Below are 15581 nucleotides of genomic sequence, written 5' to 3'. Positions count from 1 at the left end.
CTCCATCCTGTGCTGTCTGGCCACACTCTCACTCTCAGTTCCTTCAGGTTACATCATTTACACAAGATGTAATTTATGGAACACCAAAGTGCTTAAAATTAAATAAATAAATAAAACATTGTGAAAAATATATCTACTTGATATACATATTTAAAGTGACAATAAATTGTGAAGTAACAGAATGCTTATAAAATTATCTGCACATTATGATAAAATATTTTTCATTCTTCTTTAAAAATGTGTATAATAATAATAAAGCATTTTGAAAAATATTTATGTGAAATAAATATTTTTCACAATAATATAAAAGTATTGTTGTGGTATTTCTATTTAATTCCATAATTTTTTTTTCAAAATGTCTTTTTAAAGTCCCCTTTTATTTGATAATGGTGTTTTTCCCAATGGCCTTTTTATTTTATAATGACACTATTCAGCAGAATTACTTCACCTGCCAATCAAGAGAAACAGGGTGGGGCGAGCAGTATGATTGGCTGCTTTTTTACCCAGACCAAAGCAATCTAACACGGAGTTTCAAGTCAGGCCTGAAGCTCCTAATAGGGGGTTTTCACTGACGTCACTGGCCAACTTCCGGTCCGCCATATTGGGTGGCACACTTCCTTATCTCTAGTTGTCGTACACGTATTATCGTATCGCGAATGGATAAGTACGCCAGCACGCTAGAGCGACCAGATAAGGACGTATATCTGAGGAAATGTTCCGTGATCGACCATATGGACCCGTATGCCCTCCACGGTGCCTTGTTTAGCCGTAATCCAGATGCATTACCTGGTGTTCGGTGAAAACCCTCTGCACACTCTTGAGGAAATGAGAGCTTACAAGGGTCTAGAGGCTCACAACCAGTTCACATCTGGTTATGTACATCAAGGAAATCGCCATCATACGTGGACGGGTGAGTTTTAATAAGATGGTAAAAATGTAAACAATCCGACGCAAATGTGTCGCATGCTTCTGCGGTGGCTGGCGGCGGGCGGTGCGCGAAGGCGCTTGGCTGCAAGGCCGATCGACGCCGCTCGCGGCTTTAATTATTTAAGCAGAACAATGACCAGTGCAAAATTAAGTTGTATTTACCGTATTGGCGCCGGTAGGAGCTGCAGATCATAAAGCCAGCAAACAGTGGGAACACAGCAACTCGTTCAAAGGTAAGCTGCGCTCGGACGGGCTCTGGCACATGCTAGTTTAGTAGCTGCTAACCGTCAGTGCTAACAACCACTCGCGCATGTAATGTACTTTTAACTTGCTGCTATGTGTTTCAAACGTTTAGAACACACTCTCATTGACATCGGGATACTGTGGAAAGTTATGATCGGTCGACTTACAACCGCGATCCAAGCGAGCCGACGACTCTTTATCTCTGTAACTCGTTCAAAGGTAAGCTGTGCTCAGACGGGTTAGCACATGCTAACCGTTAGCGCTAACAACCACTCGCGAATGTAATGTACTTTTAACAAGCTGCTATGTGTTTCAAACGTTTAGAACACACTCTCACTGACATCGGGATACTGTGGAAAGTTATGTTCGGTCGACTTACAGCCGCGATCCAAGCGAGCCGATGACTCTTTGTTAGCACTAACAGTTGTTCTCCGTGGTTGCGCCTCCAGGCAGGAAAGCGGTGGAAAATTAATCTGTTTCTATGTTTTTCCCATGGCGATCATGTGTTGCGCTGTTACAGCCCACAATACAGCAACGGTTTACCATGGTTGAAATCAAGTTAAGGTGAAATTAATCAAATTAAAACACGGCTGAGAGAGGGAGTACAGTATGCGGTAGTAATGGGCAGTAGAGGCGGCGGAGGCAGTCAACATGACAGCCGCGGAAAGTATTAAGTCATAACGCCCAAGCCCTATTATTAATATATTCTTCTTATATGTTTTAAATACTTAACAGTTAATTACCTGTGACAAAGTGATCACCGCAGACTCTGGCGTATTCCAGCTTAACACCGTCCAAATCGGACCTGGATATCCGTGTCAGCCATAGGTGACGGCGTTGTTCAGACAGCTGTTTTTTTTTTTCACATTGATTCACTATTACGGCTGGTAGGCGATAGAAAGAGCGTTGATCTCCACCTCCACGGGCCGTGCAACCAACCATTAAACACGTTTTCCCCATTGTTCACTTCCAATACTGCCTAAGGCGTCATACATTGCAGGTCAACGGTGCGAAACGACTGCCACCCAATATGGCGGACGCGCTGAGTAGTCACGTGAGCGTGACGTCAGCTGAAAACCCCCTATTCAGGGCTGCATCTTTTGAAGGACCCAGTCTTCGTGGGCCGGGTCTTGCAGCATTACTGCAGCTCACCGTATTGACAGTGCTTTCGAGTAAGTTAGTAAAACTTTAACTTAAACACTAACTTTCTGGGTGAAATTTTAATCAAATTATTTGTAGAGAATAATAATAATGAACTAACTAAACAGTGACATTTGATAATTCATTATTTTTCTTTGCAGAAAGCCCAAGGAAATAAAAAAGGCTATTGGGAAAAACCACTGAGCTATATAATACACTGGAGTGCTGATTTTGCCAAAAAACTGAAGTCACTGGCCGCCATCTTGCTCCTCCCTACTCACACAGAATTCCATAGGATTTGGTTGCAACAACAAGCAGTTTTCTGGCTGTGTGAAAACGTTTAACAGGTAATTCTACAGTCAGTGGATGTACTAACACTATCAACTAATAGGAAATTAGGTGCTGACATATTTCACATGCTATTCATATTAAATATACATATATTTATGTATATAAATATATATACCACCATATCTATCCTACTATTCTACAACCTAAATGACTTGTATTTGTTTTGCTTATTCCATATTATTTATTTCTACATTTGTTATCTACATTTGTCTATGTGTAGCACCCTTACACCAATGCAAATTGCTCGTATGCATAAAATACTACTTGACAATAAAGCTCATTCTGATTCTGATGTTATTGACTCGCGTGGTAAATTTGACACGAGTTTTACCCTGGTTGCCTTTCCAGATGCAGCCGTCTGCATTTATCCGGGCTTGGGACCGGCACAAAATAGGACACAGGTCACTGCGCCGTCTTCGAGGCTGCATTTGCTCCATTTGAGGCTTCATTGATAAAATGAATTTACTCTACTTACAGTTACTTAATAAAAATAGCCTGCTTAACTTACCTGTTCTCCAGCCGGGGCCTGACGATGGGTTTGTAAAGCTCGGGGATCTTTCTCTCCAGCATGGGCCTCAGGCTCTCTCTCAGGCGGTTGTAGTTCTTCTTCAGCTCCTGCTGGTACTCCTTCTGGTCTGAAGTGATTAAGTGCTTATTCTTCTCAACAGCCTCACCACACCTACGAGACAGAGAGCGGAGAGCAATTTGAGACTGCTGTTATAAAGAAATGTGGTTCCACTTTATTAGATGAAAAATAATTTAATATGCTGCTTTGATTTTTTTTTTTTTTTTTTACAATGGCTTAAAATCTAAGAGGAGCTCCAACAGCAATCCTGAGCAGCCGATCTATTCATAATCCCCTCTCTCCCCCTCAAACCGTCAGAAATAACTGCAGTGTTCCCTGCTAACAATGTCCTGTAACTACTTGACATAAATCTGAGTCCTTTCCACACCAGATCTCTAAATGGGTTTCCACTTTATTAGACTCTTGGGAATTTCCATATGTTGATTGGATTCCTTCCAAGTACTCCCGCTGAAATGTGAGGCAGACCGTGCATGACCCAGAGCGGAGTTAAACAGAGCAGAGGAAAAACAACTAACCAACAAATAAAACATTCTGGCCTCCCTCATGTGCTCGAAAAAAAAGGACAAAGCCTTGTTATGAAGGAAAGCACTAAAAGGATCTGGAGCAGAAAGCCAGTGTGGTTTCTCCCCACAGTGCTCTATCACGACATGTCTGACGGCCAACATACAGAGCCCTCTGTAGGAAATCAGAGAGAAGGCGCTGATTGCAAACACATGTCTGAGTTTATCTCTTAGCTTTTAATGAAGGTAATATGGAAACTCTTGGGTTGCGTAAGAGTCTTCAGGAAAATATGCAGGGGAAGAAGCGGTAATGGTCGTAGAGTCACAAAACATCTGCTGGCGTCTGACTGATTAAACAAAGATCCATCTGAAGAATGTGTAAGACACTTAGAATAATTTTATAAATCAAAAGGTAAGGAGTGTCCTTAAAACCTGCTTTTACACGCTCCAACATGCAAAAACAAATTTTTCAGTTTTTTAATCTAAATCCTGACAAATGAAAAATTAGGTATTAGGCAGCATGTACTGTGCCTTGAAAAACATATTTACAGCGTCACATGAGTATATTCCTTACATTTTTGTAAATGTAACTTTTCATGTGAGAACGCTGAAGATATGACACCTAAACAGAATATAAAGTAGTCAGCGTACATCTTGTATTGAAGAGTACATTTTTGGTCCATTCAAAAATATTTAAGGTCTAAACCACTGGCACTGAGTACCGTCTTGAGTGAAAATGTCCAAATCAAGTGCGGCCATTGTTTTTCAGCACTGCTTAGCTCTCTTGGCCATGAAGTTCACTGGCGATGCAGACGATATTCTTCCACTCCTCCATAGTGACTTCACAGAGCTGGTGGATTTTAAAGACGTTGCGCTCCTACACCTTACCTTTTATGGATGTCCCACAGATGCTCAATAGGGTTTAGGTCTCGCCAGTCATGCTTGATCAGTCCGGCTCCTTTAGTCTCAGTTTCTTTAGGAAATTAGGGGTCGTCTCGGAGGAGTGTTTGGGATCGTTTTGATGTGTGAACGGCCCAGTTTACGAAGGAAGGGGATCGTGCTCTGGTTCACCATGTCACAGTGGATGTTGCCATTCATGGTTCCCTCAATGAACCATAAGCCCCCTCAGCCGGCAGCACTCATAGAGACACTCTCACCACCATGCTTGACTGTAGGTAAGACACACTTATCGTTGTACTCCTGGTTGCTGCCACACACGCTTGATGTCATCTGAACCAAACAATTGTCTTATCAGACAACACAACACTGCTCCAGTAATCTATGTCCTTTGTCTTCTTGTCCATCATCTTTAGAAGAGGCTTCCTTCTGGGACGACAGCCGTGTAGACCAATTTGATGCAGTGTGCGGCGTATGGTCTGAGCACTAACAGGCTGTTGGCGATCCTCTTATAGCCTCGGCCATTTTGATGTACTGTAGATCAACAGTTCTGTTTTTCAGATCCTCAGAGAGTTATTCGCCATGAGGTGCTGTATTGAGCTTCCAGTCAGCAGTAGGAAAGAGTGTGAGGACAATTTTACACACTTCCTCCCCCATTCACACCGTAGACCGTGTAGCACTAACAAGTCACATGATACCAGGCTAATATTGGGTGCTATTTGGGCATTTTCACTTAGGGGTGTATTCACTTTTGTGGCCAGCAGTTTAGACATTAATGGCTGTGTGTCTAGTTATTTTGAGGGGAGAGCAAAGTTACACTGTTATACAAGCTGCACACTGACTACTTTACATCGTGTCAAAGAGTCGTATCTTCAGTGTTGTCCCATGAAAGGATATACAATGTTTCCAAAAATGTGAAAGGTGCACAATTAAGAGTTGTCCAGTCAACAGATCCTGCCACCTGAGAAGTGGATCTTTACTCTCCAGAGTAACCATAGGTAGGCCTAGTGGCTGTTTCTCTGATTAAAGCTCTCCTTTTCTGGCGCGTCAGTTTAGGTAGAAAGCCATGTCTTGGTAGATTTGCAAAGGGGGCAAAGTCTTTCCACTTTGGTATGATGAATTAGTTTTGTGCTCTGCGACGTGATCTTTTTTAGCAATCATTTTCAAATCTAGAGCATTAGGTCTGAAGGAAAAGTCATTTTGTTGTATTATGTTTCAAACGTCATCCTCCAGCTCTGCCTCCTTAACCAGAAACTGCAATAGCTTAATGCCAAAGGCACTTTACAAACCGGTGGATAACACAGCAACACAAAAGCTTGAGACAGGCAGGCAAACTATTAATCAATCAACCCCCCCCCCCCCACCACCAAACACCCCGGTGTCTAAATCGTAATCTCGACCATTATGTATTTTAGAAGAGCAGGTTAGAACAAGTTTGTGCTTTTAAGCTGTACTGGCGAGAAGAAGTGAAGCAGCTTTTGACTCTCTCATGAAAAAAATGAAAATAATTTTTGCCTCTGCCTATTAAGAAAGAAATGCTACTTTCTGGTTCCAAAAAAAGGTAAAAAACAAAGCAACTGGACTGGCAACAAGTCCAGTTGCTTTGTTTTTTACCTTTTTTTTGGAATGACCATGACCTGGATGACTGAGAATCTTCACCAGCATACTTTCTGGTTCATAAGCGCAACTGAAAATATCTTTGCTCTAGAATATTTAAATGTTCCTGTTAAATGTAATAAAAAATTCTTACCTAAATGTTAGTATTTTATTTGTAAAAACCTGATTTAGATACATCTGACAACTATACCTCACTGGATAGATTTGCTCAATGATAGGCAGACATTGTGTCTTAGATATTATACATGTAGTCCTTTAAGTAGTAGAAGTAACACAACAAGCTAACAAAAGCAGTTTTTTTATCGCTGAAGATTGGCATGCAATGCATCATATGCTATCTTGCTTGGATTTGATCTAGAACATAAAATAAACCTTTCTGAAGTTACAGTAAATATGTGCCAATCTGCCTGTAGCAGTCAAAGCAGCTGGAATGCAAGATGTGGGCTAGAAAAATGCAAACCCTCTTTTGGAGGCAGATGACACACTCACAGTAGATGAACATACAGAATATACAGAAATACAGACATGGACATACCTCTGTACAATGTTTAAGATTAAAAAAAGGTAAGCATATATTACAGAGGTGTGATATTAAGTTTAGAACACATAAAACATAACAAATCTGGCTTAGCCTGCAGCTGAGACAGTCCAAACACATACAGAGCCTTTACAGTTATTGGAACCTTCTGAAAAGGATGTGTAAAAGGTCTGGCAATACACTAATTTTTATTTCAGTAGCAAAGTTGTTTTGTAATAAAAAAAAAAAACACCCATCTTCTGTATTAAAAAGTCTACGGGGGATTTTTAAAGGCCTTCAAATCAAGTCACTTTAAAATGTAATTTCTTAAAAGAAAGTCTCAAGTTGAATTTTTTTTTGCCTGAAAACACTAAAGAGATCAATAACTGCCATTCCCAATAGCTCATGAACCCATTTCTCTCACCTAATAAAGCATGTAGACATTTTTTTTTAGTGTTTGTCACGAGGTGGTGATCATTTGCTTGTGTCTTACCTCATTATAAATTCTTTGAAACACAGCCGCAGTTTATTGTGGTGACGGAAGAGCTTAGGGTCCGCGGGGATCTCATTCAGGAAGACCTGGGCCACCTCCAGCGGGCCCTGCAGCATGGGCGGAGAGGGCGACAGGGGAGGAAAGGAACAAAACACAAAGGGACAGAGTTAGAGAGGGAGGAAGAAAGAGAAAGGAAAACACGGCAGAGGAAGGAATGAGAGGAAGTGCTTGTGAGCAAATGAACAAAAGAAGGGATGAGAATGGTTCTCGTTTAGAAATGGGGGGGGGAAATGAACTTATTGTCTAATGCAACTAGGAAACAAGGCACTAAACCAAAGCATGAGGAAGAGATCAGATCAGAGAAGGAGACATGATTAGCGTACTGAATGGCTAAAGTCCCCGCCAAGCCTGCGTACCGCCACCATTTGGCTGCCATTTCCCCAGCATCAAATCTTGTTACCCTAACTTATATTCATCATAAAACCACAGCACGCTCACTCTGAGCCCGCATCACGACAGGCATGGTTAAAAAGCCCTGATTAGCATCGTAAATGCATCGGGCCTGGGCCTCAGTCCTGGGTCTGAGCTGCGGACCCACACACAAACAGAACCCAGCCTCCTGCGCTGATTACAGTCAGGAGTTATATGTTTACCAAGCTGCTGAGCATTAGCGTTATGTATACAACCATCGAGTCGGAGCGAGAGAACCTGTCAGATTAAGGCGCTGGAAGATAAAACATAAGGGCAGAGAGGAAACGGAGACGCTGAAGCTCGCTTTGTCATTACTCCAACATTCGCCATGCTGGCGGAACCTGGAAGCTATCAGATCAAAGAGACCTCCGGTTCAACACGCCATGCGGCAGAGACATGAAAGGAGAACGGGTCCATGGATTCACGTTTTAACCCAATCAAGAGGAAGCATAGGAGGGATTACGGTTATAGATAGGATGAAGGCTTTGAAGCGTGATCGGTGTCTTGTGTCCCACTTGAAGACTTGGATAAAAAGGAAATTGAAAATGTAATAACAGAAGTAAAGGTGATTTAACTTTTTATGTTTTCAATCGGATGGTGAAACAGAGCAGGAGTAATCTTAGGAGACACTGTACTTACAGACAGAGACAGATGTTTGTAGTTAGAAATGGTACACGCCCTAATCCTGTTGTTCATGGTAAACCCAATATAAAGATGCAAATGGCCGTCTAAAATATCAACTCCAATCATTCTGGCTTTGTTTTGAAACAGTTAAAACCTGTTTAGCTGCAGATTTGTGTAACGCTGATTGCGCTCTCTTTCTCACACACCATGTGACGTCGCCTCTGGCCCTGGTTAAAACACTTAGCGCTTGTTTGGCCTTACAGAAAGTCTGCTTAAGGCCCCTGTTCAGTTCCAGCAAACGAACGAATGATTTAACAATCCAAGACAAAACAGGAAAATCAAGCTTTTTACACCTAAATAATAGGTTAGACTCAGCTGTTACTTATTTTGAACAGATGCTAAAGAAAAAAAAATGATTATGTTGTCATGTGGAGCATAATTAGCAGCCTGCTCTGATAAAAATCAGGATTTTCTGCGTTTACAGGCTGCCGGGCGTCAGCGGTGTGTGTACAAGCACCAAGTCAGGATGAGGGCTATTTTCATTCATGGGGAAATTTGAAACCCTGCTTACTTGGTTAACGGTGGCTCCCACAGAGCCTTGTAGCACCATCTGTAGCATCTTAGCATCGGGCTGCTCCCGGTGTGTGGCGACTGCAAGTTCCCGAGTTTTCTTCTGCATGTCCTCTATGGCCACCTCTATAGGCGTAAGATCAAACTGGGAGGAAAAAAAGAGAAGTAAGGATTGTACAGATTTTCAGTTGCTGGTATTAAAAGTCTTTTTAAGTGTTTAAAAATATAACACTGTTTTAATGATATAGTGATGTAATTACTGGTGTTTACTGCTGCTGTATGGAGCTATGAATTCATGCAGTGCAGTTCCTCCCCCACCTATTGTAGAGCACTGCCAGTCAGCAGGCAGAAAGACCCTTACTGTTGCTTTTCCCCATAAGACAGACAGATTTGGCTGCCTGGAAAAATACCTATCTCCGAAAAACACAAACAGTCATGGTGTAGGAACTAAAGGAGCTTCACCCATTCCCCGCCTTAAAGTAACACTGATTTAAAACTACATGTAGCAAGTTATGAGCACCATGTCTGTAAACTGGTCAAACGCAGGCTGATTTTCAGAGCAAACAGTCAGACTAACCAAACAGCTAATATCAGCTTATCATAATCACAAAGAAGTTCATGTTAAATGCAAGCCCAACAGTTTTTGGCACTGACCTCCTCTTTCTGGATGACGTTGATGCGCGTCTTGACGTAGGGGAAGGCGTGCATGGTGGTGAGGATGGTCTTCCTCTTGTACTGCTCGTTGAGCTCACCCCGAGGCCGTCCGCTCTTGGTGAAGGGCGTGGTGTACATGAAGCGCCTCAGGTTGAAGTTCTTCTCAAAGTTCGTTAGACGGTCTTTCATCTCGTAGTCGTCAAAGTAGGGCTCCACGTACGTGATCTGGATATACGCCTGGAGCGGAGTGGTGCTTGATTTTAGTCGTTCATTCATTACCCGAACCCTAACCATCAAGAGTTTAACTTTGTCGAAAGACAGAATCTCATACAGAAGAGCTTTCACAGGGGGATGTTGCCGTCTAACCTGTTGGACTAATGGTATAATCCATTTCTGACTGGTGTAGTTTCTGATACCGGGATATAGTCTATCTGTTTTTAGTGGAAAGTTTCACAATGTATATAAAAAGGCCACAACTTATAATATTTAATGAAAATGTTGTATGTAACATGCATTTTAAGCCTTTCTCTCCAAGCTCTCCAAAGTCTGCTGAAAACTATGGTGAAACTAGGGATGCCAAGTATTGCATAAGGATGCAAGAGACAGGTGACGATGATTTTATGTTAGACACAACCACAGTTAACCAGCGAGCCACCCAGCTGTGGATTTCTTTTGTTGATGTTATTTAATAACAGCAAATTTTCACGTGCACAGTTGAAGAAAAATGTACAATAAACATTCTTCTGCTCATTTATCTTGGTTTTCACTAACAATACAAGTTTCCAACATAAAATAAAGATTGGATTGGCTGCTGCAGCATAGCCATTGAACTATGTTAGTCTCGAGATTTTGAGACGTCCAACGCCAATCGGCTTGTTTCTAAAGCAGCAAAGCATTTTCTTTAACTTTTGCCTGAACATAACTGAAAAAGGTTTAAAATATGTCACGAGTCGAATTATAAACAAGTCACATCAAATCGAGAGTAAACATGCTAGCATTGATTGTGCACTCTGCTCTGCAAAACCTAAACTTTTTTTTGAAGACTGTAGCTTATGTGTCAATTCAAAAATATCTTTAAAATCAAGTGACAAAGCTTTACATGTTTATTTCACACGTTTGGGGCAAGATATCTGTAGCTTTCAAGAAAAAATGCATCCTGCAGCTGGCAGAACATGACCTGTGAGTTTAGTGTGGCACAGTACGAAAATAAAATATGTCAGAGGCTTAAACCTGTGTAAACCTATTAAATGTGCATTTTGTATACTTTTAAAGCTAAAATATCCATATGATATCCATATGATATTATGATACTGCTGTGGAAATTTGTGATGAGGATTTCAATTATGTGTAAACATGTTTCTAGATGAACATTCTCCCCAAGCCTTAGCATCTCAGCCCCTAAACATATCCACCAGATGTGGGCATTAAGGGCAGTCAGACTCCATCTAACCAGCCAAATACAAAATTGAAATGCAGTTTGTGAATGCACGATAGTTGAAATATTGTTATCTTACCAACTGAGATTAAAAAAAAAAAAATAATTGTGGAGCTTTAGTTTTTAAGCATATATCTGGCAACCAAGACAAAACAGCAAAGTGTTGGACAGTGCCAGCATTTGGTGTATTCTCTGTTGGTCACATGGCAGTCCATAAACTTCACATTGGCTGAAACCATTAGAAATATATACGGGCGGAAGAAATGCTGTGATACTACGGTGACCTACCTTACTGGGGTTGAGCTGTTTTCGGTCCACAGGTGTAGAGTCCTTAATCATCACCAATGTGTCATCTCCAAAACACTGGCTATAGAAGTTCTGGGAATAGGGAAAATGTTCCATTATATTAATATAGTGTTTATGAAATATTAAATACTGTGACATAATCCATGCTGATGTTTAAAAGATTGAATAAAGCATGACACGGCTGAGTCCCTGGTTAGATGAATGCTCGATGCCCACATTATAGGGACTTAATTCCCCTCACAAGCATGTGAATGATTTTTCCATGCTCCTAAAAGACTCACGAAAACCAGATGGATAATTGCTAGTTCTTGCACTCTCCCATGCTGGTCCCTCAATGTCCCTCTGCTATTATGGGATTCTACCAGTCCGGCCGGGCACCATCTTCCCCTTTTTATTTCAGTCGAAACACACACACACACACACACACACACACACACACACACACACACACACACACATAGCTCGGTCCCTCGTACCTCCAGCCTGTGGGATATCTCGGGCAGATGTGTGATGCCGGGCTCCTTGTAAATGAATTCCCGCTCATCCAGGTCTCCAAACTTGGTCCCGTAAAAACCCACACGGAAATAGGTGCCAAACATCCTCTTATGGCCCTGAAGGGAAACAAGGAGAGTTTAAATCAGAGTTTAATCACTACATCAAGCATGCCATGTTTTTTTTTTATGTAAATTTTTTTTTACATGACGATTCCTTTGAAGAGCCATAATTATGGGAAGCTTTTTTATAAAATGCCTCCCAGCCTTTTTTTTTTTTTCCAAGGGTACAATTAATGTTAACTAAATGAATAAATTAGAAATTTCCTAATGGTCTTTACCTTCTGGATAATGTTATCAAAAGCTCTATGAAGCTTGTCGTGTGTGGATGCCAGTTTTCTAAAATCTCTGCGAGCCTCCATGATCGGTATGATGATCTTGTAGACTTCATTCACTGCCTCATACAGACCACCCTAAAAGAAAAAAAAAAAAAAAACACATTACAGCATGAACACAAACTGTAAATCTATAAAGAAGATACAGTTGCGCTCAAATTTGTTTCACACCCAATCCCCCCCTGATCTGCCTCGGGAGGCAATTACAAACTCGTAACCGCTATGAACTCTTACAAACGTGATATAATACAAAGCAAAGACAGCTGCAGAAGCAGCAGGAGTGATGAGAGTTTGAGAGTCTACCTGACCTGAGAAATAAGTTTCTCATCAGACTCTAAGGCAGATAATGACATGTTAAGGAGTTCTGCAAAACAGCGTTGTTTGTATTTAAAGCACTAGATGGTCTTATGAAATGCTCCACTGAGAGTTATAAACCACCAAAACATGCTGTGGATGTACACACGGCCCACAAACTCAGTAGATCCTCTTGATTGATGTGAAAGGACAGAATAATCTGTTAACGGGGTTCTTGGTTGCATGTTAATTGGAGAACTATGACCCAAAAGGCTCGTTGCTTCACTGTGACTTGAACTGGAACCATGCTGTTGTCATGTTAGAGTTCAACAAACTCCACATGTTGACGTTTGTGATGGGAGCACAGAACAGGTTTCTGTCCCAGCTTACCTCACAATCAACCGCTTTGCATTTAGAGAGTGTATAATGGTGGTTATGGAGACTTGGTAACCCCAGGACAACACTCTAAGCTGCTGTTTTCCAATAGTAACCATTAAAGATTTTTTTTAGCCTCACTTACCGTCTGTCTCGCTGCAAATGGTGGCAAGATAAATATGGCTCCTTATCCAGTAAATTGGCAAATGGATAAAAGGAAAGGGACTCTGGTAATTATTGTATTTATACTAAAGTGAAACAGGAAGTGGTGGATTACTAATTAAATGTTCCTATTAATTATGATGAATTTAAGAAATTTTGTACACTCTTATTGTTTTACATGGTAAAGGAAATTATACATAAAATTGATGCAAACTTCCCCCCAGCAGATTAAAAGGTGGAAATGATATTATGCTGGGAATATAGAATGTATTTTATTACTTTTTACACATCTTTCCCAGGGAGGGCAAATTAAATTAACAGCATCAGTATTTGCATTTCACTTAGCAAAGGTAATACCGAATTTACAATTGCTAAGAATTACAGAAATGGATTGGATGGAGCCATGGATTTCAGATGCAGGCAGATGTTGTTCTGTGTGCACAAAATCGCAGATTTTATGTTAGTATAGCTACATCGACTCACATTGCTGAACAGCTCAGCAGCCTGTTCCAGCAATCCCACCAGGCCGCTCTCCGTGAAGTAGCGCCCCGAGCACACGCCGTCCTCGTCTGGGGACAGGATGTCGTCGGACACAGCCGACTCCTCGAGCACATTGGGGGAAATGTTCTGGGAGGAAAAAAGAAAAACATTCGGTGAATCAATTAGTTAGCCCCCTTAATCAAATAATCAATCAAGTGGCTTAAAAGGACGTGGCCTGCTGAGGCGAGAGGGAACCAGCCGGATGATCGCCAATCAATGGCCTGCTGACTGATACAGATTTGAGTGTCTTGTGCCATTAGGGTGCTGCAGAGGTCTTGCGTGTGAGACGGTTCATTAATGGTGCCATCATTTTTGTACTTGTTGTACCAGTTTGTTTTCTATTTGTTTTCAATTTGGGTCAATTGGCTGCAAAATGAGCATACTTGCCCACTGCCCCACTCTTTAAAGACATAAAAATTTCAGAGAACATTGTCTTTATGTTAATGCTAGGAGTGTACTACCTCCCTTTTCATTTTCAGGGGCTTACAATGCATTGATTTGATCAACTTTAAACTGTTATTTGCTCGGAATTTGGAAAATACTGAACTTAATGACTTTGATGGATATCAGTAGCAAACATCCCCATGTTTGCTTAAGTTACTGCTCATTAAAATCTCTTCTTGCATTAACATTCTCTGTGTTTCTTGCCATTTCCCTACATACCTGAAAGGTGACGCTGCCAACAGGAAGGTATTTGTGATCCTCCAACATGCTGAGGTACTCGGCCACCAGGGCTGCAGCGTGGACCAGGCACATGGCTGACTCCGTGTAACACTTCCTGTTGTTGTGCTTCTCTGCCATGTTCTGCAGCCAGGTCAGACGGAGGTCAGGAGACGTCTGGTAGCCCTTTGCTATCCTGGAGGGTGGGCAGAAAGGGGGTTAGGTTTTCCCCTTTTTCTATACCTCCTTTATTTAATCACTTAAAGGTCTAATTAAGATTAAAATCTGCTCTCTCCTGAGAGAATCTTGACTGAGAACATTTCAGCACTAAACCAATTTACAGTTCAGTGCAAACGTCTGCTACCTCCTTGAACTTTTCCCCTTATTTTTTTTTAATTACATCCAGAAACTTCAATGTGTTTTATTGTGAGTTTAGGTTGGGGACAAACATGAAGTTGTGCGTAATCGTTATGTTGAAGACAATATACGTTTATCCATTTATTTATTTTTACGAATGTCTAAATCACACCATGAAAACCAAGGAACACAGGAGACAGGTCGACAACAAAGTTACAGAAACGTTTTAAGGAGGGTTAAGCTTTAAAAGAAGGCTCTTAAGCTGTAAACAACTCACAGTTCAATTCCCATCTGAACATGGAAAGAGTGTGACACAACTAGGGCTGGACGATATAGAAAAAAAGCACATAGATAAAATAGAGATCATATCGATAATTATCAACAAATTCAAAACATATATTTTAAGTTCAGCTCTGGCCATTTTATGCTGTTGCTTAGCAACCTATTTTTAGATACAGAACATACAAACACTGAATTCAAACTCAACCAACTTTTTAACAAAACTGCAAGTTTTTAAAAAAAGAAAAAAAAATAACACATGCTCTCTGAACTCTTTGAAGGGGGCGGAGCATTCCTGGGTCTGCGTTGTGATTGGTTGGGAGGATGTAATGACTGAAATATTAACCTATATGGCTAGAATGCATAAGGAAGGAAAACTTTATTCTATTGAACTTTTTATTCACCCTTATTTTCTATCATCGATATACATCGTTATTGAATTATCGTCCAGCCCTTGACACAACCAGAAAACTAATACCTGGATATCCACCTTCACTGACAGGATGGGCAATGAGAGCATTAACCCGGTAAAATGTCAAGAGGCCTGTAGTAGAGCCACAGGAGCTACATAGACCCGCAGCTCCAGTGGGAAAATGCATTCACAGAACTACTGGGGGTACGCTCCAAAAATCTGTCCTCTATGACCGAGGGGCAAAAGGAAAACCATACCAGGTCTTGTTTGCAGTTTGCCACAAGC

General features: G+C 41.2%; 1 protein-coding gene across 1 annotated transcript in view; it reads right to left on the bottom strand.

Moving 5' to 3' along the window:
- Nucleotides 1-15581, bottom strand: part of dock8 (dedicator of cytokinesis 8) — a gene marked incomplete in the record, with an annotated part of 78878 nt that overhangs the window by 2349 nt on the left and 60948 nt on the right. The window contains 9 exon segments of the mRNA XM_036143868.1: nt 3170-3340; nt 7272-7378; nt 8938-9081; nt 9591-9827; nt 11314-11403; nt 11808-11942; nt 12164-12295; nt 13532-13675; nt 14252-14444. Coding sequence (XP_035999761.1) covers nt 3170-3340; nt 7272-7378; nt 8938-9081; nt 9591-9827; nt 11314-11403; nt 11808-11942; nt 12164-12295; nt 13532-13675; nt 14252-14444 — 1353 coding nt within the window.

This window comes from Fundulus heteroclitus, chromosome 12 (genome assembly GCF_011125445.2).
Source record: "Fundulus heteroclitus isolate FHET01 chromosome 12, MU-UCD_Fhet_4.1, whole genome shotgun sequence".
Taxonomy (NCBI): Eukaryota; Metazoa; Chordata; class Actinopteri; order Cyprinodontiformes; family Fundulidae; genus Fundulus; species Fundulus heteroclitus.
The sequence above is the reverse complement of the archived record's forward strand: the minus strand, read 5'-3'. Positions and strand labels throughout refer to the sequence as shown.